The sequence below is a fragment of the Schistocerca serialis genome, chromosome 2, assembly GCF_023864345.2.
Source record: "Schistocerca serialis cubense isolate TAMUIC-IGC-003099 chromosome 2, iqSchSeri2.2, whole genome shotgun sequence".
Lineage (NCBI taxonomy): Eukaryota > Metazoa > Arthropoda > Insecta > Orthoptera > Acrididae > Schistocerca > Schistocerca serialis.
Genome location: NC_064639.1, coordinates 746,543,996 through 746,569,556, shown reverse-complemented (window position 1 = coordinate 746,569,556; position 25,561 = coordinate 746,543,996). Strand labels below are relative to the sequence as shown.

The 25,561-nt window shown below is 38.5% G+C and overlaps 1 protein-coding gene across 1 annotated transcript in view; it reads right to left on the bottom strand.

The window, feature by feature from the left end:
* Positions 1–23,179, bottom strand: part of LOC126455692 (probable tRNA (guanine(26)-N(2))-dimethyltransferase) — a 56,802-nt gene extending 33,623 nt beyond the window's left edge. Inside the window, exons 1-5 of the mRNA XM_050091458.1 lie at positions 22,868–23,179; positions 22,706–22,793; positions 8,751–8,938; positions 8,210–8,438; positions 4,453–4,601 (exon numbers count right to left, since the gene is read on the bottom strand). Of these exons, the coding sequence (XP_049947415.1) occupies positions 4,453–4,601; positions 8,210–8,438; positions 8,751–8,938; positions 22,706–22,793; positions 22,868–23,094 (881 nt within the window). The 5' untranslated portion in view covers positions 23,095–23,179. The remainder of the gene's footprint in view (positions 1–4,452; positions 4,602–8,209; positions 8,439–8,750; positions 8,939–22,705; positions 22,794–22,867) is intronic.
* Between the last annotated feature and the right edge of the window lie 2,382 nt (positions 23,180–25,561).

Below are 25,561 nucleotides of genomic sequence, written 5' to 3'. Positions count from 1 at the left end.
CTTCACCACTGACTTATGTTACTTTTCATGCACTTCTCTTTTGAGTCTGTCTGTGAATTACTGGCATTTTGGGCATTTACTGCACATACGCAATGAATATTTATTATTTCACAATTAATCAAATATTCTGGACTGTTATGCCGTGGTTGAAGGGATTTCATTTTAAAGCCCAACGTTTCGTTCCCATCTGCGGTGGACATTTTCAAGGGAGATTGTAGCTTTGCTGAATGTCTGACTCACACTCTGGCTTGCTACTGATAGTCAGTAGCAAGCCAGGGTGTGAATCGGACATTCAATAAAACTACAATCCCTACTGAAAATGTCCTCAGCAGATGGGGACAAAACATTGTGTTTTAAAGTGAGATCCCTTCAGCCACGTCATAACAGCCTGGAATATTTTATTAATTGTGGCAATTACAGCTGTGAAAGTTTACGTTTTACTACCTACTATTTGTGTAGTTACATCATGGACCATAAGAAGTGCAGTATTTTTCATACAGTACAGCCACTGTTGTGACATTATAAGGTTAGAGCTGGGTAGTGAAAATGCTCTATAAGTTTTGTTCTATATGTCATCTTGGTGAAGGGAATGGTGCAGTATATTTTTTGTGTGAATGGGAACTGTCATCAGGTGTTTTATTGATAAATAAGGAAAAAGTGATAGCTAACAAAAGAGCTGTGTAATGTAAAATATACAGAGCAGTTCCTGATAACCAGCTTATACTGTAGTAACTAAGTACTACATGAAACCAATCCAAATAACACAAATATAGCTTTACTCATAAACATCTCAACAATAACAGAAATAAAACTCTCATGACTCCACACATAACAAGAGAAAAGAATCATACGGAACATGCAACGTATAGAACATCTGATGTGTGTAGTACAAACTAAAAGAACATAGCCAAAGCGAGTCACCACTACTCTGCGCTTATATAGGTGTGAGTCACTGGTAGATGAAGCGGCAGAGACCATGCTGTGTGCTAGCTTCCCACAGATGGCCTCTAGTGGTTGGCTCGAGCTGATACATTGGCGGTTGATTTAAGTAAATATGCGCAATGACACTACACTTGGTGCACTCACACTTAAATGCACTAATAGCAGAATACAGTACACCACTCCCTTATGCAAAGATGGTGACCAGGTGAGGGAGGAGACGCCAGCAGCCCAATGAGAGATAGATTCATCAGATCCCGAGTGGCAGCAGCCAGTGCTGACGCTGGGGGCAGGACAATATGCTGGGCAGGTACAGCAGCATAGGGCCACAATACGCAGAGATGTTGGCATGCCCAAGGGTGCTGGGTCCGTGCAGAGACTGGCAAAACCATTAGGAGGTGGGTGCCATCACCATTTCTGTGTTGTCATCAGCAGACAGGGCTGTGTGTGGAGGAGCCTGATTGGACCCACTGGCAACAATGGCTGAGGTGATGATGGTGAGGAGGCCAGTGAAGGCGGCCAGGCCAAAACAGCATGCTGCAGCAATGGTACCGAGGCTGAAGATGGACCAGCACCCAGCAGATGGAACACCAGGACACTGCCCATGGAAGAGGCAGCCAATGGTACGGGGATGCCTCCACAGCAGGCAATAATGGGCTTCAGGCGGAAGTGGCGGGACGGGCTGCAGCAATGGAGGGTCACACATGTGAACCAGTAGCTTCTGGTGGCAAGTGGGGCCATAACTGATCAAAGTGACATGTCACCAGGCCACTGGCAGTATAGACATCACAAAGGTGGTGTATCTGGTGGCAGACAGCAGCTGCTGGCATCCACTCGGGCCTGCGACCAAACCCTTGCACTCACCGATGCAGTACAGGCTGCAGAAAACAGAGGAGCATGCGTGGCTCCTAGCTGTGAAGTAATTCAGTCAAGCTCCACTCCCCCATAGGCATGAAGCTATATAGGTGCTCAGAAAATGGAGAAGGGCATTGTCCGGTGAAGAATCCACAACAAACTTTTTGATTTGGGACTTGAATGTACAAACTAGACATTCTGCCTCATCATTTGATAGAGGGTGGAATGGCAGAACCATAACATGATCTAGTCGTGATGGGAAAAAACAATTGGAAGGTGCGAGAAACAAACTGGGGTCCATTGTCAGAAACTAAAGTGCAAGGCAACCCCCAAAAAAACCTCAAAAGCATATAAATTGTGACCTCAGCCGATGTCAATGGAAGTGTGAGGGTTAAACAAGGAAACCAATGGTTTATGGTCAGTAATAAGTTGAAACTTGGAGCCATACAAAAAGCATGAAATTTCTGGAGAGCATAAATGATGGTAAGAGCCTCTTTTTCCCCTGACAGTAATACTGCTGGGCTGAGTGACAGATTTTGAGGTGAAAGTAACTGGTCGTTCAGAACTGTCAATATATTGGTGCACTGGGGGAGGGGGGGGGGGGGCAGGTTACAGAGAGTAAAGACTTCTGGCACACTTCCTTGTCTGGCACTAAACATATAATTATGCTGAGCACTGTAAAGTCTGCATAACTGTCATTATGGGCATCAGTAACTAACTGACACTTATGGCTATGGGTGTGAAGTTTGGCTGCACAGGGCCTGTATGACTGGTTTGGTTTCTTGCAGCATCAGTAGAATTCAACTCACCCTATAATGACATGCGTTCGACGGTGGCTGGACAATAAACTTCACATGTGATCAAAATATGAGCCGCCAGTTCTTGTGGAGTGGCAAGCTGACACAGTAATTGATACACCTCATGTGGAATCCATGAAAGGAATAAGACTTTGCACAAATTTGAGTCTTACACACCAAAATCTTTATTCATAAACCTCTGAAAAATAACAGAAATAAGCCTCTCATGACTCCACACAAAACAAGACAAAAGAATCATACAGAAGGTGCAACTGATGTGAGCAGTATAAAGCAAAAGAACATTGTCAGAGTGAGTAAGCACTGCTCTGTGTACATACAGGTGCCAGTTGCCAGTAGATGGCACAGTGGAGACTGTGCTGTGTGCTCGCTTCCTACAGGCAGCCTCTAGTGGGTGGCCCATGCTGGTACAGTGGGTGGTTGATTTAAGTACACATGCACAGTGACACTACTCTTGGCACACTCAGATTCACAGGCACTAGTAGCAGGACACAGCATACAGCAATTTCATGAGCTTTCTTCAAGGAGACACTGAGTACAGGGGTGTAAGGCTAGTTCTTGGAATAGACAGAGACCAGGGAGACGGAGAAATTCAAGGATCTTTTGAACCAGTACAGCACAGGTTGTGAATTAGCCATTACAGTGGAGCATGCTATACTCAGCAACATGTTCTGCCGCTGGCTAGCCAAAGCCACCATTTGGCACTGTCCATTCATTTCAGGTGGACAGTTTGCTGGAGGCCATGCTCACAGAAGGGCTGTGCAGAAGTTACAGCACAGTTGGTATATGACATGACTGCTTTCACAAGCAGTTCTTCCTCTAGAAGACAGAAGACAGGACTGAAATAGAATGTGTGTGTGTGTGTGTGTGTGTGTGTGTGTGTGTGTGTGTGTGTGTGTGGAGAGGGGGGCGGGGAGGTTACCATATCAGTTAGCATTGGAAAAGAGCATCGCAGAGAAACTCGGCAATGTTTCTGTTTTTTTAGTGTGTTTATTAATCGCAGAATACCCGCAAGCCACTGTACATATCTCATCAGCTATCGTATATTACCCAAATTAGTAATATCCATGAAACAGACTTTCGTCTGATTTGATGTGCTTCATACATTCAGTGTGAGGAGGGGACAGGGGAGATAATATATTCTGAATAGATGCCATATGCTTTCACTACTGCATTAAATTTTCTTATCAGCTTCAGTATCATATTTTTTATGAATGAATACTTTTCTGTATTTTCTCCAAATTAGTTTATTTAAAAACAAAAGTACCTTACAAAATTCTGTGAGGGAACCTACAGAATGAAACTGATAGACCTCATGTCATGTATATTAAGTGCATTAATTTAGGTAAGTAAAAAGGTTGTATGTACTGTTAAACTGCTTATGGTTTCATACACACGTTTACTATGATTGGGAGAAAGAAAGCAGTGGAATTTAAAGGGAAGAAAAGGAGCAACCAAAAACAAACAAGGTTCAGCAATCTTCAGCTTGAAGAATGATTTGCATACGTTTCTGAGTTTCAGGAAAACCAAAATTAAATTAATAATGTTTAATAAGCTGGGAAATATGTCTATCAAAATTTTTACAATCTAAAAAACAGATGTGAAAGATTGTTTCAAGATTTTCTTTTCACAGATTTACTGAATATTCAAGACACGTATTACAGGGCGCTGAGAATACTTTGCTAGTTAAACAAAGAACGAAATGTGTGACTATTTCAAGGTATTTCATTAAGCCACACAGATGTACATTACATACATGGAAATCACAGTTTTAACGCATTTGGAGAAACAGAACATAAAATTTATCGTTTCAGCTTCAGTGAACATTATAACTGACACTTACCTCGTTGTTCGTTTGCAGTGAACAGGTCCACTGAATACCCTGACAAATACTCTGATATAGAAGTCAACACTAAGTGAGAGGAGAGGAACAATGTATCGTCCATAACGATTTGCGTGGGCTTCGATACACTGCAGCAGTATCCTCAGTGCCTATAAAAGATAATTTTTATCCTTTAATCATACTACTAAAGGAAAGTAAAAACAGAATGTTTACACATATTTAGTAAAGCACCACTGGAAATTTCCACCACATAATATTCAAAGCTTAGCCTATTTATTAACTCCTCATGTGCCTGAGCAAATCATTTGGGAAGTGCACTGCCCATGAAAGGCGACGTCCCAGGTGCGAGTCATGATAGATCACACAGTTTTCATCAATAACAAAGTTTCAAAATTATGCATACTTCACTGAAGAGATTAAAAAAACTCATTATATTGCATTCTTATCTGATGCACCTGCTGTGTTTACCTCCCTCATTTCTATCCCATGCATCTGCTTCTCCCTCCAGGCTGCCTTCTTCCCTCGCCCACTCCACCCGACATAAGCCCACTCAACCTGCACTCTATTCAGTCACACTTTCAAACTTTCCTCTGTGTGTGTGTGTGTGGGTGGGTGGGTGGGGGGGGGGGGGGGGTGATGAATGTTGCTCATAAATTACTTATGTTCCAGCAGGACTTTCCATTACCAAGCATAATTTAGTATGTCACACTTAATAAATGTGAATCTCTTTTAATCGTGCCTGTCTGCAACTTGATGTGTCTTCTTTACATCTATCTTTTCGCACATTGTTGATATTCCTACCTGGAGTTTCCATTGTTTAATAAATAAAAGAGGATGTCAGATGTGAAAGTAGATTAGTGTGTGCCCCACAGAAGTATTTAATAGTCATTATGTTCATTACATACATAAACATGTTGAAAGACAATGTCGTTGAAGACAGAAAATTATTATAGCACCAATAAAATTGTAGCTTCAGTATCCTGAATCAAAGGAGAGGGAAAAGGGATTCATCAAAGCTCTCACCAGACGGTATTCTGGAAATGGGGCAAGACATTTGGCTATCTTGCAACATTCAGCAGGGGAACCACTACAGGCAACTTCAATGGGCAAAGCCTCTATCTCAGAAGCAGAATAAAATGAGCTACACAGAAGTGCACAGTTTATGTTATTCATTGACTTGCAAAATGTTTGGAACATTTGTTCACTCTTGACGATCTTGCATGAAGTGGACTTGTTCTTTGAGCACAGCTCTCTTCTGTCAGTCACAAACAAACTCAGTAATGAAGTTCCTCATGGGATACTTAAATGGCAACAAGGCTTCAACACTAGTACATTTTCAACTACTTCATTATGGAGCCAAAGTTTTTGATCTGAGTTAATAAAAGTTGATGCCACAATAGTAAAAGCAGTATGAGCTCCTTTTGAATCCCCTGATGCAGTAAAAGGTGGCATCAGTTCCACCTGCTCCTCCATTCATGAATTTCAACAAACTGAAGGAGAGTTTGGAATTCAACCTCTGTCACTGTATGCTGTATTGCTAGATATGTAGTGCTGCTCACAGAAAGATATTGCTGCTTTTATTCATGTTATGTCTTTCAACATTGTCACATACATTGTACTATTACCAGTTTTGACTTATATTCACATCACTATCACATGACTTGTTTAAACAATAAATGAGGACATGGGATAGGAAATACCCCTTTCTTCTTTATTTTTTATTGAGATTGTCTAATGATGACTTGGCAATAAGTTTAAACTGGCAGTGATACCATTTGTGAGACATCAGGCTGAAATATTAATAAATAAAACATACAAAATGGTCCTGTGTTTCCTTAAAGTAGCATGCCTAATCTGTGTAGCCATTATTGTTGTTTTCTGTTAGTGATTTGTACACAGCACTGAACACATTAGCACCCTTCAAAGACCCCGGAAACTCATTATTTGCTAACATCTGCAGTTTGTAGAGTATGTACATTTGTCATCAAATTCAAGTAGCAGCCATCCCACCCAGATACAGTGGATGTTACACAAAATAGGTCATTCCTATTTGGTCCTTGCAGGTTTCATTTGACGGTGTAACTTCAACGGCATAGCTTTCATGGAACCATTCATACACAATGCGTTAGTGTATTTAGCACCTGGTCGCAAGTGCGTGATGGCATTAAGAGTTTTGGACTTAAGTCTCAGCGAAATCCTCAAACTGCCCAGGCTGTCTCATAAAGTAGCCTCAGTAGTGCAATCAGCACCTGACAAGGATTTCACAAATTTATGAAAATCAGAATTTTCTTCATCAGTCAGTGTTTTCCACAGTAAACATACAGCTACAGCAAAATAAAGTGACAGCAGTGGTATTAGTTGTCCAGAATCAGTAGTCACCAACAACAAAAAGTGTGTAGTTTGCAGTCACTCACACTCAATCGGTTCTTCATAAGTCAGTATTTGGCCATTTTATATGTTGTCAAAAAGTGCTGCTCAGGATACACAATGTCAAAATCAGTTGCAGATGCCTTGTCTGGAGTGTTATCACACTTATAACCTTAAACCCATGATGGTGGAAATAATGGTGCAAAATAAATTTGTTGAAGTTTCAAAACCAGTCCAACATAGACCTGTATCTGATACCTTGCCTCAAAGAACTGCCAATCAAATTACCAGGTACAAATACTTTATCAAAGATCCATTTGACTGACCAATATTTACAACTGCTACTTGATAAGGTGATGAACCAAATATTAGACCTAAAAATAGTATCTGAAATGTACAGATTTAAAGTTTGATGTTTGTGGTAACAATACAAAGGTATCATGTGCCAACTAGTTTGAGGATACAGACACCATTTGTGTCCCTTAAGACTGCTATTCGAGAAACTCAACGTTAGCAGCTTATAGTGCAAGCTGGTTCTTCAACTGGAGCATCAGTACCTACACTACATACGAAGTATCGACTTCCAGAACAAAGGATTACTTAAGATCACATTTGAGTTCATAAAAGCAGTACACTACCTACTAGCCCCCAAAAACTTATAAGAACTGCAACTCTTCATAGGTAAGATCAGTCATAATAATAAATCTGTTCCTACAGTGGTCCAAACAACTTCCACTTAGGAAGGTATGAAGGCCTTTACAAAAGTAAAATACAAACAAGGTATGAATACAGGTTAAGATGCTTTGATTGGCAACAAACCGGATACCACCACAATAGTTCCTTGAGCCAATGATATGAAGTACAGTATCTCTCATTGTTACAAAGCCAGTTGTAGTACAATACCAGACCTTCTTACAGTTTTGTGCATCACCAAAAAGCTCAGAAATATCAGCATATTTATAATGTGTAACAGTCCTTGTGTTAAATAGCTCCCTGAATACCACATACATTAAAGGATAATCAACAGTCCCTCTAAAACAAAATGCATGACACACTAAACATCAGAAACAACAAGCAATACAGGCCAGGAAATAAGCAAGTCTCCACTATTCTCAAGCTGAATGTGTTGCAGTACAAGTTATTGTCAGGAGTCTCCTGGTATTAACAATGAGACTGAACAAGTAAGTACTGTGACACGGTCTACCTGAACTTCGGAGTTTAATCTCACAACAATTTAACATGAATCATTAAAAAAAATTTAAAATCTGAAACAGAAAAAGAAACAGAATTCTATAAAAACACACAGAAACATCACTAAATAAGAAACACTATGAAACTGATACACAAGATAAAAATACATGCAACATTCTTATGTGCTATTGACACTAACCATCTCATGACATGCTCGTATCCTGAGAGATACAGCACCATATTTCACATAACAAGTCTCTGGTGTGTTCCCGGCAAGAACGGCCATGTCAGTGCTAGTGACAAGCAGAAGGCCACCATCAGCTACTGACTGTACAGCTGAATCTAAGAACTGAGAGGGGCACCCATATGGATCAAGGTCAATAGCATCAAATCTGTCTTTTGGATGCTTGTGTTGGTACATCAGCATGCTGAAAAAAAAGGAAGACTAAAAATATTACTGTTGGCCCTAACTCTTAATAATAATTATTGCAAAGTGTCAGGAAAACTTGCACTGAAATAAGTGATGTATTAAGTACTAATATTATATTTACTATATATTATAATAAAAGAAAAACAACAAATACATAAAATGGCAGTAAACAAATTATGCTTTGTTGAAGTTCAGAAAATAACTGCAGCAAAATTAACAGCAAATTTTAATTCACTGGACTACCCATCACTCTTGTAATATAGTTCTTAGAGGAGTAAGGAAGAAAAATTGAAAAGAAAATTATCATTACCCCGCATCAGATTGTGTTGTAGTCACCAGTTCCTCTACTCCATTATGAGCTACATTTGTCTGAATGCTTTTGACAGCTTTCTCACTAATATCATTGGCCACAACCTCTTTTACCCCTGGAACTTCTTTAGCATAGCGAATGCTTCGCAGACCAGTTGCAGAAAGAGCTTCTAAGACTCTTATACCATTCTGAAACCAGTAAAACAGTTATTAACTCTTGCATCATAATATTAGAAACCTATGTATCATTCAAATTTATCAATAAAATGACGCAAATACAAAATGTAATTTTCTCATTGTTTTTTATGTTCTCAGTGTCTGAACCCCATATACAGATGGATGCCATTATCTGTCAAGCTATACAAAGACTGCAGCAACTGCCTTAAAACATTAACTAACTTTCTCCTCAGGTACATCAACAGTGCAATATCCCTGTCTGACTCCTGTTCTCCAGATACCACCCATGCTTGTGCTGCTAACTCAATCTGGTGAATCTTTTCGACTTGCTTAGCCACATGTCCTGCTTCCCTCAAATATGAATGTTTAGAATCTTTAAAGCCAGCAAGAACACAGCATCAGGAAACTTTCTCAGATCTTCACTCAGATGTACCTTAGTTGTCTCTACCATCTCAGTTCCATATCTAATACCAAACTAACTGCATCAGTCAATATCCTAAGTTCCTTTACACTCAAAGGAAATTGGAAATTTCACTTTGTCGTTCAACTTCAGAACCTTTCTAATGGAAAAGGTGACACAGAACCATACATGAAGTAGTTTTTCTGATAATCCCACTTTGATCAATGACCACTCCCACAGACCTCCTTCCCTTTTACAAATGTTCCAGAACTCTCTAATATTGCATGCCTTCACTATGTTCTCTATATTTTGTTCATCATGAATACATACTCATCTAGTGTTATGCTTATCTATAGTACGATGTGTCATCTCTGTAGTCCTTTCATTTAAATTACTTGACCCTCTAGTCCCACCCACGTCATTCAAAGAGTTGCAAAAGGTCTTTAAAGTGACATATGTGACAGGTCAAAAAGAGAATAATGCATCATGCAAAAAAGGTATCGCACTATTTAACATTCAGATGATGCAAAGCTGAATAATTAGGAAAATATTACTTTTTAAATTCTGTGGATTGTGATTTTTTATATATATTGTGAATTAATATGAAAATTTTATTGTAATGTTGTAGAAGTTAATCAGAGCCTAACTGAATGGAGAAACGATGAATAATGCTGAAGTACGTATTATACAGGCCATCAAAGCAGACTGGTAGGAAGACTACGAATGGCCGTAGCCTACAATCAAGCACTATTACAAAGTGTGATCTCTCAGGTTTTCTGGCACAAGGTACAATGGTAGTAAATAAATTATGATCTCTTTTTAGAGTTTCTGCCAGTCTTCAAATGCACGCTTTCAAAATCATCTCACAGCTTTCATCACTGCTTCTGATGATTGCTAATGCCTCCCATGAAGGCGTTTCTTCATGTTAGGGAACAGAAAAAAGTGACATGGGGCTAAATCCGGAGAAGAGGGAGGGTGAGTGATGCACTTCACGTTGATATATATTCAGCAACAACATCGGCAATATGAGGTCACGCATTATTGTGGTGCAGCATCCAGCCTGCTTCACAAAAATGTGGTCTTTTGCGCCTGATATGGACTTGCAATGTTTTCAGGACATCCTTGTAGTATTGTACAGTTACTGATGTGTGTGCAGGTACAACATGCTGACAAACCATTCCATTAATATCAAAGAATGAGATGACCATAACTTTCCCAGCAGAAGCACCAGTTTTGCTTTTTTGGGGGTTGGTGATGAAGGAGATTTTCACCCTGAGCTTTGCTGTCTGCTTTCAGAGTCAAAATGATGTAGCCAAGTTTCATCAGCAGTGATTACATTTGAAAGAAACTCAGGACCTTCCTCTAATGTCAACTTTAACAGCATGCAGAGCTAATATGTGAATGTCCTTTTGTTCAGGAATCAGAAACAAATGTCATTTGTAGTTTTTCTGTCACTAACGTCTGAATGGCACCCATTGAAATGTTCAGTATTTCAGAAAGTGGGAAGTCATCTTAAGGTAATACGCTGATCCTCTCTCACAATGACAGCTGCAGTGTTCATGTTTTTTTCCGTAAGAGCAGTAAGCAGTAACTGGAGCACCGGGTCCACCTTCCTTTGAAATTTATTGTCTCCCCTCTTTAAACATTTTAAACCATCTTCGAGCTGTGCTGTAGGGAAGAACAGACTCTCCATAGGCCTCCTGTAGCATTGTATAGGCCTCAGCTGAAGATTTGTTGAGACAAAAGCAGAATTTCAAAGCCACATATTGTTCCTCACATGCTACCTCCATTGTAGCGGTATGCAATACTGAACATGTCTGACCTTGCCTGCCTCTCACAGGCGGGAACCAGGAGTCCCAACAATGAAACTACCACGGTGTGTTTGTTGCACATTAAGCTAACAGAATATCATAAGATTAAATTTTAGAGTAAGAAATTATGACCATAAAAAAATTATGTTCATTCTTTACTGAACAGCCCTTGTATAATGCCATTCCTTTGCTTTTATGTAGTTCTTTCTGAGGATCATAATGGTTTTCTTTTTAGGGCAGTAGAATTTTGGGTCTGGAGTTGACTGAGTGTATTGATCAGAAGACTATGGTAACCTAATTAGAGACAGGAAAGCATTGTATTTAGAGTAAAATTAGTACATCTTGATGTTTTCAGTAGTTGAAGTCTGATTAACATCATTTTCAGTTTCTCCAAGATTGGGAGAGAAGAGACAAAAACATTACAACAGTAACATTTGATTTGTGTAATGAAATACAAGGTGTAGAACTTTGCTTCCGCCATTTGCCAATAGGTGGTAAGTTAAAAACTTACAACGGTAAGTAGCGGTCGAAAGAAACAGATTGCAGACATCAGGCAGTTAGCTTGGACTTTGTCAACATAACCTCATTCAAACATTAGTCAATTTGTGTCTGCATCATAAAGTTGTTCTTGATTGAAAATGTCAGTTTACGACCCTAATTCTCGTCATTTGTGGGAGGTGTTACTGTTTTGTTTCAATATGGAGAAAACAGTGGCTGAGTCTCATCGAATGCTCTCGATTATGTATGGTAAGAACACTATTAGTGAAAGAACATGTTGTGAGTGGTTTCAACGCTTCAAGAACTGTGACTTTTACGTCACAGACTGGCATAGTGGTGGAAGAGAGAATGTTTTCAAAGAGGCAGAATTGGAGACATTGCTGAGTGAAGACTCGCATCAAACTCAAGAAGAAGTGGCACAATTAGTGGGAGTGACACAAGTCATTTCAAAACATCTCAAGGCTATGGGCATGATTCAGAAAGAAGGAACTTGGGTCCCATGTGAGCTGAACCCAAGAGACGTTGAACAGTGTTTGTGAACAGTTACTTCAGAGGCAAAAACGGAAGGGATTTCTGCATCGCACTGTGGCCGGGGACGAAAAATGGGTTCATTATGATAACCCTAAACACAAAAAATCATGGGTATATCCTGGCCGTGCTTCCATGTCGACAGCTCCAAAATCATGCTCTGCATTTGGTGGGACCAGCTCGGCGTCGTATACTATGACATGCTAAAACCAAGTGAAACAATCACAGGTGCTCATTATCGAATGCAATTAATGCATTAGAGCAGAGCATTAAAAGACAAACAGCCACAATACAGCGAGAGGCATGATAAAGTGATTTTGCTGAATGAGCACACTTGACCCCACATTGCAAAAAGAGGTCAAAATGTACTTGGAAACGTTAAAATGGGAAGTCCTACCCCACCCACCATATTCTCCAGACATTTCTCCCTCTGACTATCCCCTGTTTAGATGAATGGTGCATGGCCTGGCTGACCAACACTTCCAAACTCATGAAGAAGTCACAAACTGGATCAATTCATGGATCGCTTCAAAAGATGAACAATTTCTTCGATGCAGGATTCGTACACTGCCCGAAAGATGAGAGAAAGTAGTGGCCAGCAATGGAAAATACTTTTAATGATACTTGTGAAACCAATTTGTCTCATTAAAGCCTCAAATGTTGCGGGAAAACGGCGGAAGCAAAGTTGTACACCTTGTACTATGTTGCAGAAAAAAAATTGTACTCATTAGTTAATATTGAAGTAAATAACTTTTTGAATGGGTTTGAAGATATGATCAATGAAAGTTGTTGGATCAGTAATTTTATCAATCATTATCCAGAATTTGTAACTAATTCATAGGTAGCACCGTGCCTCATGAGGACAGTGACTGTTTGTTTTTCTCCTTTGGTATTGTGGTAGTTAAGCTATTTTGAGTGTTACAACAGACTCAGGGGTATCTGAATGATGAAATGGATGCTATGGCTAATTGTGTTCTGGACACTGTGTGATGATGTAGGTTGTGTGTAATACTGACCCCACATAAAAAACTTTTTTGGTGCCCAATTTGTAAGTAGATATTTCATAACTACACAAAGCAAGGAATAGCATTATTTAATGCATAAAAAACTGGCTGCCCTGAGTTTGCACCACTTCTCATAACCAATGGTTTGGAATGTTTATGAGTAGGGACACACTAAAGCCTGAAGTTGATCAGCATTTGCTTCGATGTTTAAGATGTAGGTTAAAGGCCAAGAGCAGTTTTAGGTGGGGAATACTGTCGTACTAAAAGACAGAAAATTAAAAAGAATATTGCATACCAGCATAAAAGACTATTTTGTTGCTTACACCAGAAAGTAGATTTAATATTAGAGTACCAAAATAAATAAACTGAAAAAATACATTTATGTTACTCATTTAAAGCTCATAATGAGATCACAGTATTTATTTATCAGAGGATTTTATAAGGAATAATTTCCAATAGGGTCATCTTTCTGCTTTCCTTAAAAGAATATACTACATCAAAATCTACATCATACAGGTGATTTTCTGTTACAAGAAACCTCATCTTTCACTTTTTGCTAAATGTAAACATTTCTGAGGAACACAGAAGTGTGCCCGTAAAGTTCAGTTGTTATCTCACAATGACCTAAAAAATCAAAAGCTGACTGGTAACCAAATACATATAATTTCACAGACCATTATAAAAGTGCTTCCTATTTAAAACAGTAGTCACATCCTGCCCTTACCGAAGGAAAATTCCATAAATGTCATAAAGCATTTGTGGTTCTGCATCTACCATTGTTTGTGAATACATGCACGAGTCAAACGAACAAGTCCCCCATTCATGTAATCCTTGTATGTACCCATTCAATAAGTTAGAACAATTTTTGCATTGATCTCTCACAGCTGAGCAATATTCTATGATGGGTGTCACAGTGTCTCTGTGGTGCAGAAAGTGGAATAAGGAAAAGTCTGCAGCTATCCACAAGACTGCTGAACGAAATCTGTACATTTTGGTTGCACAACAAATCACAAAAATCTACCAAGGCTACCAGTTCAACTAAAAACTAAAAATTACAATTACAAACAACTTACATTGGAATGATTACATAGATAATGTGATGGGAAAATCAAAACAAGACTGTGTTTTTTGGCAGAACACTTAGAAGATGCAACTGGTCTACTAAGGAGTCTGCCTACACTAAACTTTTCCATCTTCTGCTAGAGTACTGCCGTGCAGTATGGGATACTTACCAGATAGGTTTGACAGAGGGCATTGAAGGGCAGTTCATTTTGTATTATAATGAAAAGGGGATAGATGTCATGGATATGGCAAGGAAGAGGGGGTGTCTGTCATAAAAAGAAAGGCATTTTAGATTGCGGTGAGATCTTTTCACAAAATTTCAATCACAAACTTTCTCCTCTGAATGTGAAAATATTTTACAGATCCCAATCTATGTAGGGAAAAATGATCTTCGTAATAAAATTACAGAAATCAGAGCTTCTAAGGAAAGATTTAAGTGTCCATTTGTCCCTTGTACTGTTTGAGAGTGGAATGGTACAGCAATAGTCTGAAGGTGGTTTGATAAACTGATATTCTAACTAATTTATTGGGTTACATCTACTTTTTCCTTAAGGAGAAGTAGCCCTATATATTATCTACATTTATCGTGAATTAAATCTGATTTCAGGTTTTCTAACAAATATAATTAACTTCAAAATGTTTTAGGAAACTAGCAATTTTTACCAAAGGTTTTTGTGTTGCCTTAATAAAAATCTTATTTTGTGTATTTGCTTCAGTTCTCATAGGGAACCAGTAACCTTTTAGCTTAACAGATTAAAAGATAATCAGCAGGCTTAACTTACAAAGTTATTTTTCACTGCCTTGTAATGCATTGCACCAGCCAAAACAAAGCCCCACCGTGAACGATGTTGTTGAACATGAGATGAGTTGGCTGACATTTGTAAGCAGCTGAAAATCGCCGTGACTACTGTCAAATGATTGGCAGCTGATGCAGATTCAGTGTGTTGGAAGAGCGCCTGAGAGTTGTTTACCTGTGATATCAGTACCAGAGGCATCTCAAATACTATCCTCTACTGTGGATCCTGCCTCCTCTGCAGAAAGTACACGATCTGTTAGTACTCAGCCACTTGACACGTTAATGGTAAATCGAGGCATCCTGTACAGGGTGGAAAGGAACCAGGGAGGACTGAGGGTGTTGTTCCAATCCCCTTAACTAACAAATTTGAGGTGCTGTCTTTCACTGAAACTGTGCAAGTGGAACTCACTTCACGTGTTCTGGGGAAACCTGTTATGTCTGGTGTCAACAGGAGGCACATGCAAAAGGGTATGGGCCTATTAATAGTAAGCAGTTCAAAGATGCGAATGACTGTACCCCTTAGGAAAATGGCAGCAAGAGGCAGAAAAGGACACCAGGTGCGCTCAGTGTGTATGCCTAGAGGCCTCATTCATTGAGGAAGCTATTGCAGCAGCCATTAAGAAAACAGGGTGCAATCAACTGTAAACTGTGGTGTTTGTTGGAACAAATGATGCCAGTCGTCTGAGCACCGAGGTCGTACTTGGGTCATTCCTGCGATTGGCAAAAAGGGTTGAGAACACCAGCCTTGAGCATCGGTTTCAATGAAGTTCACAATCTGCAACATTGTCCCCAGAACTAATCACAGGTTCTGAGTCGAGTGGAAGGACTTCGGAGGTTCTGTGACAAGCTAGGCTGTAATTTCCCAGACTTGTGCCACAGGGTTGAGAACTGTAGAGCCCCCTAAATAGGTCAGGTGTGCACTACACATCATAGGCTATAACTCCTGTAGCTGACTGTGTTTGGGATTGATACACGAGTTTTTTTTAGATTAGGTGACTCTTCATCCAATCAACCTAAAGATAGCGATAGGAAACTGAGAGGAATAAGAGTAGGACTGAAAGAAATGCCTTGAACAGATGAGAGCATTAAAATCCTAACAATTAACTGCAGAAGCATCACAGCAAAGTGCCAGAGTTTGAAGCACTCCTGAAAAGCAGTGAAGCTCACATAAAACTAGGTATTGAAAGCTGGTTGAAAGCTGAAACTGATAGCAGTGAGATTTTTGGGGAAAACAGGACTGTATATTGAAAGGATGGGCAAATGGGAAATGGTGACGGTAGATTTGTCGCAGTAGATAAGAAACTCATATAGGCCTATACAAAGATAGAAACTGGAGCTGCATGTAAAATTATTTGGGCAAGTCTCAGCATCAGGGGTGGGCATAAAGTGATAATTTCATCACTCACCAGACTCATCTCCCAATATAACCGAAAACCTTAGAGAAAACCGCAGGTCACATGTATGTAAGTTCCCCAATCATACTGTAAACATTGGTGGAAACTTTAACTATCCAGTAATGAATTGGAAAAATTAGTTTCGTCAGTTGTGGATGTGATAAGATATCCTGTGAAACATTACTAAATGGCCTCTCTGAAAATTATCTAGAACAGTTAGTTAGGTACCCCACTCATGATGAAAACATTTTGGATCCAATGGCAACAAATAGACATGACCTCTTTAAGGAAGTCCATTTCGAAACTGGTATCAGTGACGGTGACATGGTTGTGGCAACAATGATTACCTAAGTCTAAAGGGCAACTCAAAAAGCAGCAAGATATACATATATATGTTCAGCAAACTACAGAAACAATTAGTAGTGTCATATCTCAATGAGGAACTTAGTATTCAGTCACTGTAGAGAAGCTTCTAAATAAACAGAGATTACTGCACAAGATGTGTAACACAAGGCATATGGCTATAGATGGAGAGATGCTGAATGAAACGGTTTTGGCTGTCAAGAGACCAATGCGTGATGCCTTCAATGACGACTGTAGCAGAATATTGCCAAGTGAGCTTCCACAGAACCCAAAGAAATTATGGTCATATGTAAAGGCTGTTACTGGCACCAAAGTTGAGTGTCCATTCTCTAGCGAATGAGACAGGAACTGAAACTGAGGGTAGCAAAGCAAAGCTGAAATGCTTAACTTTATTTTCAAATGTTCCTTTACAAAGAAAAATCCAGATGAATTGCCCAATTTAATCCTCACGCAATTGAAAAGATGAATGAAGTAAGTATTAGTGTCAGTGGCATTGAGTAATAGCTGAAATCTTTAAAACTGAACAAAGCTCCAGGGGCCAATGGAACCTGTATCAGATTCTATACTGAATTTGCAACTGAGTTAGCTCCTCTTTTAACTATAATCTTTCGTAGATCCCCTGAACAGAAAATAGTGCCCAGTTCTTGGAAAAAGCACAGGTCAAATCCAAATGCAAGAGGGGTGGTAGAAGTAACCCACAAAACTACTGTCCAATATCCTTGACATCAATTTGTCGTAGTATCTTAGACTATATTCTGAGCTCAAAGATAATGAGGCATCTTGAAAAGAATGACATCCTCAAAGCCAACCAGCATGGATACCGAAAACATCAATCATATTAAACACAACACACACTTTTCTAACAGGACACACAGAAAGTGTTGGATCAAGGCAATCAGGTAGCTGCAGTGTTTCTTGATTTCCAAAAAGCGTTTGACTTAACACCTATACTTACTGTCAAAAGTACAATCATATGGGGTATCAAATGAAATTTGTGACTGGATTGAGGACTTTTTGGTAGGGAGGACACAGTATGTTAACTTGGATGGAGAGTCACTGTCAGATATAGAGCTAACTTTAGCTGTGACTCAGTGTGTTGGGACCCATGCCATTCATGTTGCATGTTAATGGCCTTTCATGAGCTTACAGACAGTATTAATAGTAAACTCAGACTTTTTGCAGATGATGCAGTTATCTATGATGAAGTACTGCCTGAAAGAAGCTCCATAAATATTAAGTCAGATCTTGATAAGATTTCAAAGTGGTGGCAAGATTAGCAACATGGTTTAAATGTTCAGAAATATAAAACTGTGCACTTAAAAAAAAAAAAAACAATTTTATATCCTGTGACCGTAATATCAATGGGTTATAGTTGGAACTGTCAATTCACACAAATACCTGGGCGTAACACTTTGTAGGGATACAAGATGGAATGATCATACAGGCTCAGTTGTGGGTAAACAAGGTGGAAGAGGTAGATTTCAATTTATAGTGTCACAGAGATACTGAAAAAATCACAACTAGCAGACTCCTGGAGATAGACATAAAGTATCCTGAAAAAATTCTATTAACCAAGTTTCAAAAACTGGCTTTAAATGATGACTCCAGCAGTATACTACAATCCCCTATGTATCACCCACATTAGGATTGTGGGGATAAGATTAGAATAATTACTGCATGCATGGAGGGATTCAAACAATAATTCTTCCCATGCTCCATATGTGAATGGAATGGGAACAAACCCAAATAACTGGTACATTGTGACTTACCCTCTGCCATGCGCCTCACTGTGGTTTGCTGAGTATAAGTGTAGGTCCTCTACCAGGCACTTAAGTGTTAATTTCAGAGCAGTCACATGGATGTAGATGTAATAAGTGTTTTACAAGCAATCTACTTTTTTAACCTGATGGTATTTTTCCAGTGTCCTTTCAATGAAGCAAAGTCTAACACCCACTTTATCTACAATTCAGGATATGTGACCATACCCCACAAATCATTACATTGGCATATTTGTATGAGTTGACTGACTTTAACTGACACTCCCACATATTGTAGTCGAACATGCTAAGCTTTTTGCACTTTTCGAAGTGTAGAATTTCACATTTCCCTGAACATTTAAAGCAATTTTCCAATCTTTATGCCATTTTTAAATCTTATCAAGATGGGCTTGATTATTTGTGCAGCATTTTTCAGGTAGAACTTCATTATGGATAACAGCATATCCTGCCAAATGTGAGAGATAACTATCAATGTCTACCATGACATTAATGTCCAGTACAAACAACAAGGGTTAAAAACAATTCCCTGAGGGAAGTCTGAAGCTATTTCTAAATCTGTGGATAACTCCATCCAAGATAACATGCTGACCACTCCCCCTCCCCCCCCCAACACACACATATTGCCTTGATCAATGGCTTTCGGAAGACATGTGAAAAAAGTGCAAATCGGATTTTGTGTGACCTGTGTTTTCGAAAGCCATGCCACTTGACTTGGAGATCACTAAGATCACAATACCTCATACATACATTAATCCTTGTTCCATAGATCATGAATACAACATTTCGTGTCACTTTAACATAAGTTTTCTTTACACACAATCATTAATTAATAATAATTTTTTTTTTTTTACAGTTACTACTTCATATCTAAGAATTCATCTATTGAGTAGGAGGAGTTGTCATTCAGAAATTCTTTTAATTTGCTTTTAAATGTTGGTTGGCTATCTGTCAGACTTTTAATACCATTTGGCAAATGACCAAAGATTTTTGTGGCAGCATAATTCACCCCTTTCTGTGCCAGAGTGGGATTAATCCAGAATAGTGGATATCATCCTTTATTCTAGTGTTGTAGCTATGCACTTCACTGTTATTTTTGAATTGGGATGTGTTGTTAATGACAAATTTCATAAGTGAATATATATATATATACACACACACTTATGAAATTTATATATATAAATTATATATATATAAATAAAAAATAGTGAAGGTACTGTGAATATCCCGAGTTCCTTAAATAAATGTCTGGAGGGTGATCTTGGGTGGGCTCCAGCCATTATTCTGATTACACACATTTGTGCAATGAATATTTTCTCTCTTAATGATGAATTGTCCCAAAATATGATGCCATATGAAAGCAGTGAATGAAAATAGGCATAGTGGGCTATTTTACTTATGTGTTTATCACCAAAATTTGCAATAACCCTAATAGCATAAGCAGCTGAACCTAACCGTTTCAGCAGATCATCAATGTGATTCTTCCAATTCAATTTCTCATCAATGCACACAACCAGAAATTTTGAGTATTCTACCTTAGCAACAGACTTCCATTCATAGTCCGTATTTATCAATGGTATTATGCCAGTTACTGTACAGAATTGTATAAACTGTGTTTTCTCAAAATTTAGTGAGAGTCCATTTGCAGGGAACCACTTAATAATTTTCTGAAAGACATTATTTGAAATTTCCTCAGCTGATTCTTGCTTCCTGGGTGTGATTACTATACTTGTATATCAGCCAAAAGAACTAACTTTGCATCTTCATAAATTTAGAGTGGCAAGTCGTTAATATATATTAAGAACAATAAGGGGCCCAAGACTGAACCCTGTGGCACACCATTCTTGATACTTCCACAGTTAGATTCTGCTGGTTTTTGTAGACTATCTGTACTGTTAACTTCAACCTTCTGCATTCTTCCAGTTAAGTATGAATTAAACCATTTGTGCACTGTCCCATTCATACCACAATACTTTAGTTTATCTAGAATAATTATGTTTGAGCTCAAAACATGTTCTGAGATTACACAACAGATGGATGTCAATGATGCTGGATGCTAGTTTCGCCCATCACTTCTGCTATTGTTCATGTGAGATCTGAGCTTTCTTCCAACTACTGGGCACAAATACATGTTTCACCGATGTATGGTGTATTATAGTTAAATCATAATTTCTGTACAGAATCTGGAAAGAATTTCCATTAGGCCTTGAAGACTTATTCAGTTTCAGCTGTTTCTCAACCCTACTGACTGTAACAGCTACGTCACTCACCCTTGTAGAAATGTGTGAATGAAACTGGGGCTGAAGTCCCTTATTTCCCTTTGTAAAGAATCATTTGGAAATGGTATAAAGTACTTCAGCTTCTGCTTTGCTACCCTGAATCCCAGTTCCTGTGTCGTCTATGAATGTCTGTACACTAACTTTGGTCCCAGCAACAACCTTTGCATATGACCATTTCTCTGGGTTCTATGAGACACATTTTGATAAGATTCTGCTATGGAAATAACTGAAGGCTCCACTATTGACCTTCCAAGTGTTTCACTGAGAATATTTCTATCTCTGGCCCTATGCTTTGTTTTACACCTACTGCTCACTATTCATAATTTTTTGCTCACTTTATGAACACATCAAGGTCTATGGAATGTGTGACTGATTCCTGCTCACAGGTCATGACCAATAACTTTGCCTTTTCTTGTCCATTAAAATATTATATGAAATCAAATAACCTGTTAATGCTGCATGTTTAATTCTTACTAGAGCCTACTAGTGAATTATCATTATTCTCACAACAGACATTCATATTTTATCATTTTATTAGACTGCTTTTTATTTCTTATATAAGTTAAGAATATGTTACTACCTGCTTTAAGAAGTCGTGACCTTGATATTGAGATAAAATAAATTCAAAGACATGACAATGCCAACTGCCTTGTACAATATGTGCTTCTACACTATCTATAATAATCTCACCATCATTTATACGATTTAAGGCCCCCTAACACATCCCACCTTTGTTTCTGAACATCTTTTCCTACAAAAAATATGAAGGAATCTCTAGTTACAAGTTTCAACACTTTTCCTTTCATCCATTCATGAGAATGTCAACTGACACCTGATAAAAAGATTTTATTTCAGTTTTGGATACCAATTTTATAAATGAAATTTCTCTGATACTACAGGGCTTGATTTGAGAGCATGATGCCTCATAACAGGAATCTATACAAAACTCAGTGTTTTGTGTTACTGAGTTCACTTCTGCTCATTTAAGGTTTTGTCGACCCACAATTTAATCCATCAACAAAACCACATGCATAACAAGTATAGAAACTTTCCAATACACAACAGAAATGATGCTGGTATGGTTGTCAGCAAACAGATATCCTGATCTGTATCCTAACAATCATTTGTGTCTTTTTGTTGAAAGTAATTACAAAAATATTTTCAGTTACAAATTTTTTAATTAACACAGGGCTGAAAGTTTTTGATGTGTACTGGAAAGTTTTTGCATTCATCTTCGATAAGGGTTAGTTAATGGATCTTCCATTCTCAAGAGGATGATATTATTTTTTGGGTCTATGGGCAAAAACTAAATCTAAAGTAATTTAGTCTAAAAGACAAAATCTTTGCTTACTAAAAGCAAATTTAATCCAAAACATTAGTCTTGAGCAAATACCATTTTTATGAATGTACTGCAATGAATAATGATTAACATTTGATCTTTTCACACACAAAGTACTGACAGTTGCAAAAGTGCCATTAATTTCCGTTAGAAAAAATAAAATTCACAAGACTACAGAATGACTGACAACTGAACAGTTATTTCATTATCCATAGACGAAACCAGCTGAATTAATAAGTCAAACTACCTCTGACAACTTATGAAAACTTCACTTAATCTCTCTTGCTAGCATACATTTAATGGTACTTGCTGTTAATAACATGAATTAATGATGAACTGACCTAACTACAAGACAAAAATAAAAATATTGAAATAAACAACATACGATAGCAATTTCTATTACCTGTTCTGTACATTAATTATTGCTCAACAGGCTCTATATCCAAGAATATTTCTCAAATAACATTGAATGATTTGTAACTCGATGAATGCAAATAGTTACACCTTCAAATCAAGTAGACATTACCAACCTCGTATCTGATTCCCGCTTGTGGCTTACTTTCTTGTGGACCCTGCTTTTCCAACCTTTCATTCGCAAGTAAGGTTAGAACAGCAGTACTGAAAATAAAAATTTAAAAATAGTACTTACGGCGACATTGTTATATTACACGACAAAGACTACGATGTGATACCTTATATCCCTATTAAACTGCTGAACCGGATTATAAAATACGTTGTTTGCTGACTCAATAATAACTTTTGCCTGCCCTTCTTCTATAGTTACAATATTTTGTTTTGCTTCCGTGTTCGGTTCTACACATGTACTAGCCATAATCGTTTTCACATCGAGTGTATTACGCTTCAGGGTTGACGCTACTAATCGACGCAGTTGTATAAATACAGGGAGTCTTTGTGTCATACAAGTCTATCTGATCTAAATGCTTGACATCAAAACAACAACAATGCCACATGTCCATCACACTGTAAACAAATTCAAAGATGTACACGACCAACCAACATCCAAAGATGTAAAACACTAGACCAAGACAATTACAAAAACGATGAAACGATTTTTGTGTTTTCTCTTCAAGGCGAATACAATCTACAGGTACGGAAAAATGATTTTTGTGTCTTGTCTTCAGTAATGCGTAATGTAGTTTCACTTCTTTCACCGACTTACCTCGAAGATGGCTCAATCGCTACCAGCCGTCACACGCCCGGAAGATAACAGAATGTTCTTATGGCCAGGAAAATGTCAAGAAACATACATCAAACAACATTTATGAGGACCTACATATCTCTCATTTACCTCATTCAATTTGTTTTGTTTCTTTCTATTACGAAATAACGTCAAATACAATTAAGGCCAGTTTACACTGGCCATCGTGTCACGTCACGTCTAAACATTCTACAATGCATTTCAATTGGCAGCATTCACACAGGCCGTGAACGGGCTGCCACATTACACCAACGTTTCTCTGGAAGAAAGTTTTGACGGTATCCGTGTCTGCTAACATCGGAAGTTAATCCACTTTCGCCACGCTCTTTCAAGTTATTGTCTCGATTTTGTGCTTTTGTATATTCCTAAGTTAACACGACTGTTAGCTGTGTAATAAAAAGCTGAGCGAATCACTTTTGTCTGAAACAAAGTCTCATAGCTGTCTCGTGTCAGGTGCTGAGACTGGGAGATGAAGATACACTAATCATGGCCTGCATCTGAATAAGAGGATGAAGGAAATAGCACATCGCCAAAAGTGTAGAGGGGTGGGGGAGACAACCACACTAGGCACAATCCCTGTGATTACTGGAATGACAGGGAACATTGTTTAGGTTAGAGTCAGGTTACAGACAGAGATTACTGATATGATTTACAGTAGTACAAGAAGATAATTGTATTGCATTGTATGGAACTGGGGAGTCAGAAACGACAGAGAGGCTTTGTCCCCACTGTAGCCTGCACCGGTACACAACCCCACTACAGGCTACAGCAGTCCACTCACCCCACTGCCGCCACACAACGAACACAGTGTTATTGTGCGGTTCAGCCCCCAGTGGACACCCCCCCCCCCCCCTCCCAAGGAATGTCTCACACCAGACGAGTGTAACCCCAATGGTAGTGTGGTAGAGTAATTATGGTGTACGCATAAGTGAAGAAAGTGTCTGGGCAGCAATCGCCGACATAGTGTAACTGAGGTGGGATAAGGGGAACCAGCCCATATTTGCCGAGACAGATGGAAAACCACCTTAAAAACCATAAAACTACCCACGGACTGGCCCAGCACACAGGATGTCGACACTAACCTGCTGGCGGGATTTATGTCAGGGACCGGCACACCTTCCCACCTGGAAAGCAGTGCATTAGACTGCGCGTTTTCGCGTTTTTTATTAATGCATATACGAAAAGAGCCGCGCAATATCTGTTAGTAATGCCGTGCTTTGAATTTCTTTATCATCATTACCTTTTAACAAAGCAATATATATATATATATATATATATATATATATATATATATATATATATATATATATATATAGAGATCTTATTGTTCTGTATCTGGCCTACAATTAAAGTAACGTTTTTTCGTGACTGTAACTCATTCTAAAAATCAACATATCTTCACTACTTTATAGTTATTGAAAATTGAAATTACTTGGTTATGAACACTGATGTTACAGTTCGTATGATCGTTCAACAACAAAATTTTGCAGTGGATTTTGTTTCTCGGTAAAACACCATTCAATGCCACGACTAGCACAAGAACATGAGACTCTTATTAAAAAATACGTTTTCACTATAAAGTTTGCCAGACCAGAACGGAGCACAGCAAGATTCCTATTAGATTTTGACGGTACATTAACTTATTTGTACTGTGAGTTATATACTATCAGCAGCCCGCGTCAACCTGCAACACATCATAAAATCTGCTGATCTGCTCTGCAAGTCTGGAAGCTAAAAGAAATAATATTATTTTACTGTTACTTTACCGCTTCCTTGCGGTATGATAGACTATATTGGAAGTCGTTTGAATACGCCGCGGCAGCGGCTCTTTCGTTCGCCACGCAGCGCAGCACCACTGATAATATTTATATAACTGAAAAATGTGTCAACTGGATGGGATAATAGGCAAGCAAGCTTTAACAATTAATAATGCAAGTTTTCATTTACATAACTCTATTAAAACATTTAAATATTTCAATTGTTACACACCTTTATGAATTCACACGTAATGGCGTACATCTCTTAGTCTCGACAAAAGAATGCTACACTAGCGTTCGCTACTACGACACAGGATATCTTACTCGCTCGACTCCCAGATGAAGAAGACAAAGAAATTGATGTTTGTCACGTATTATATACTAGTTACTTATTTTAATCTTTGTTCGAC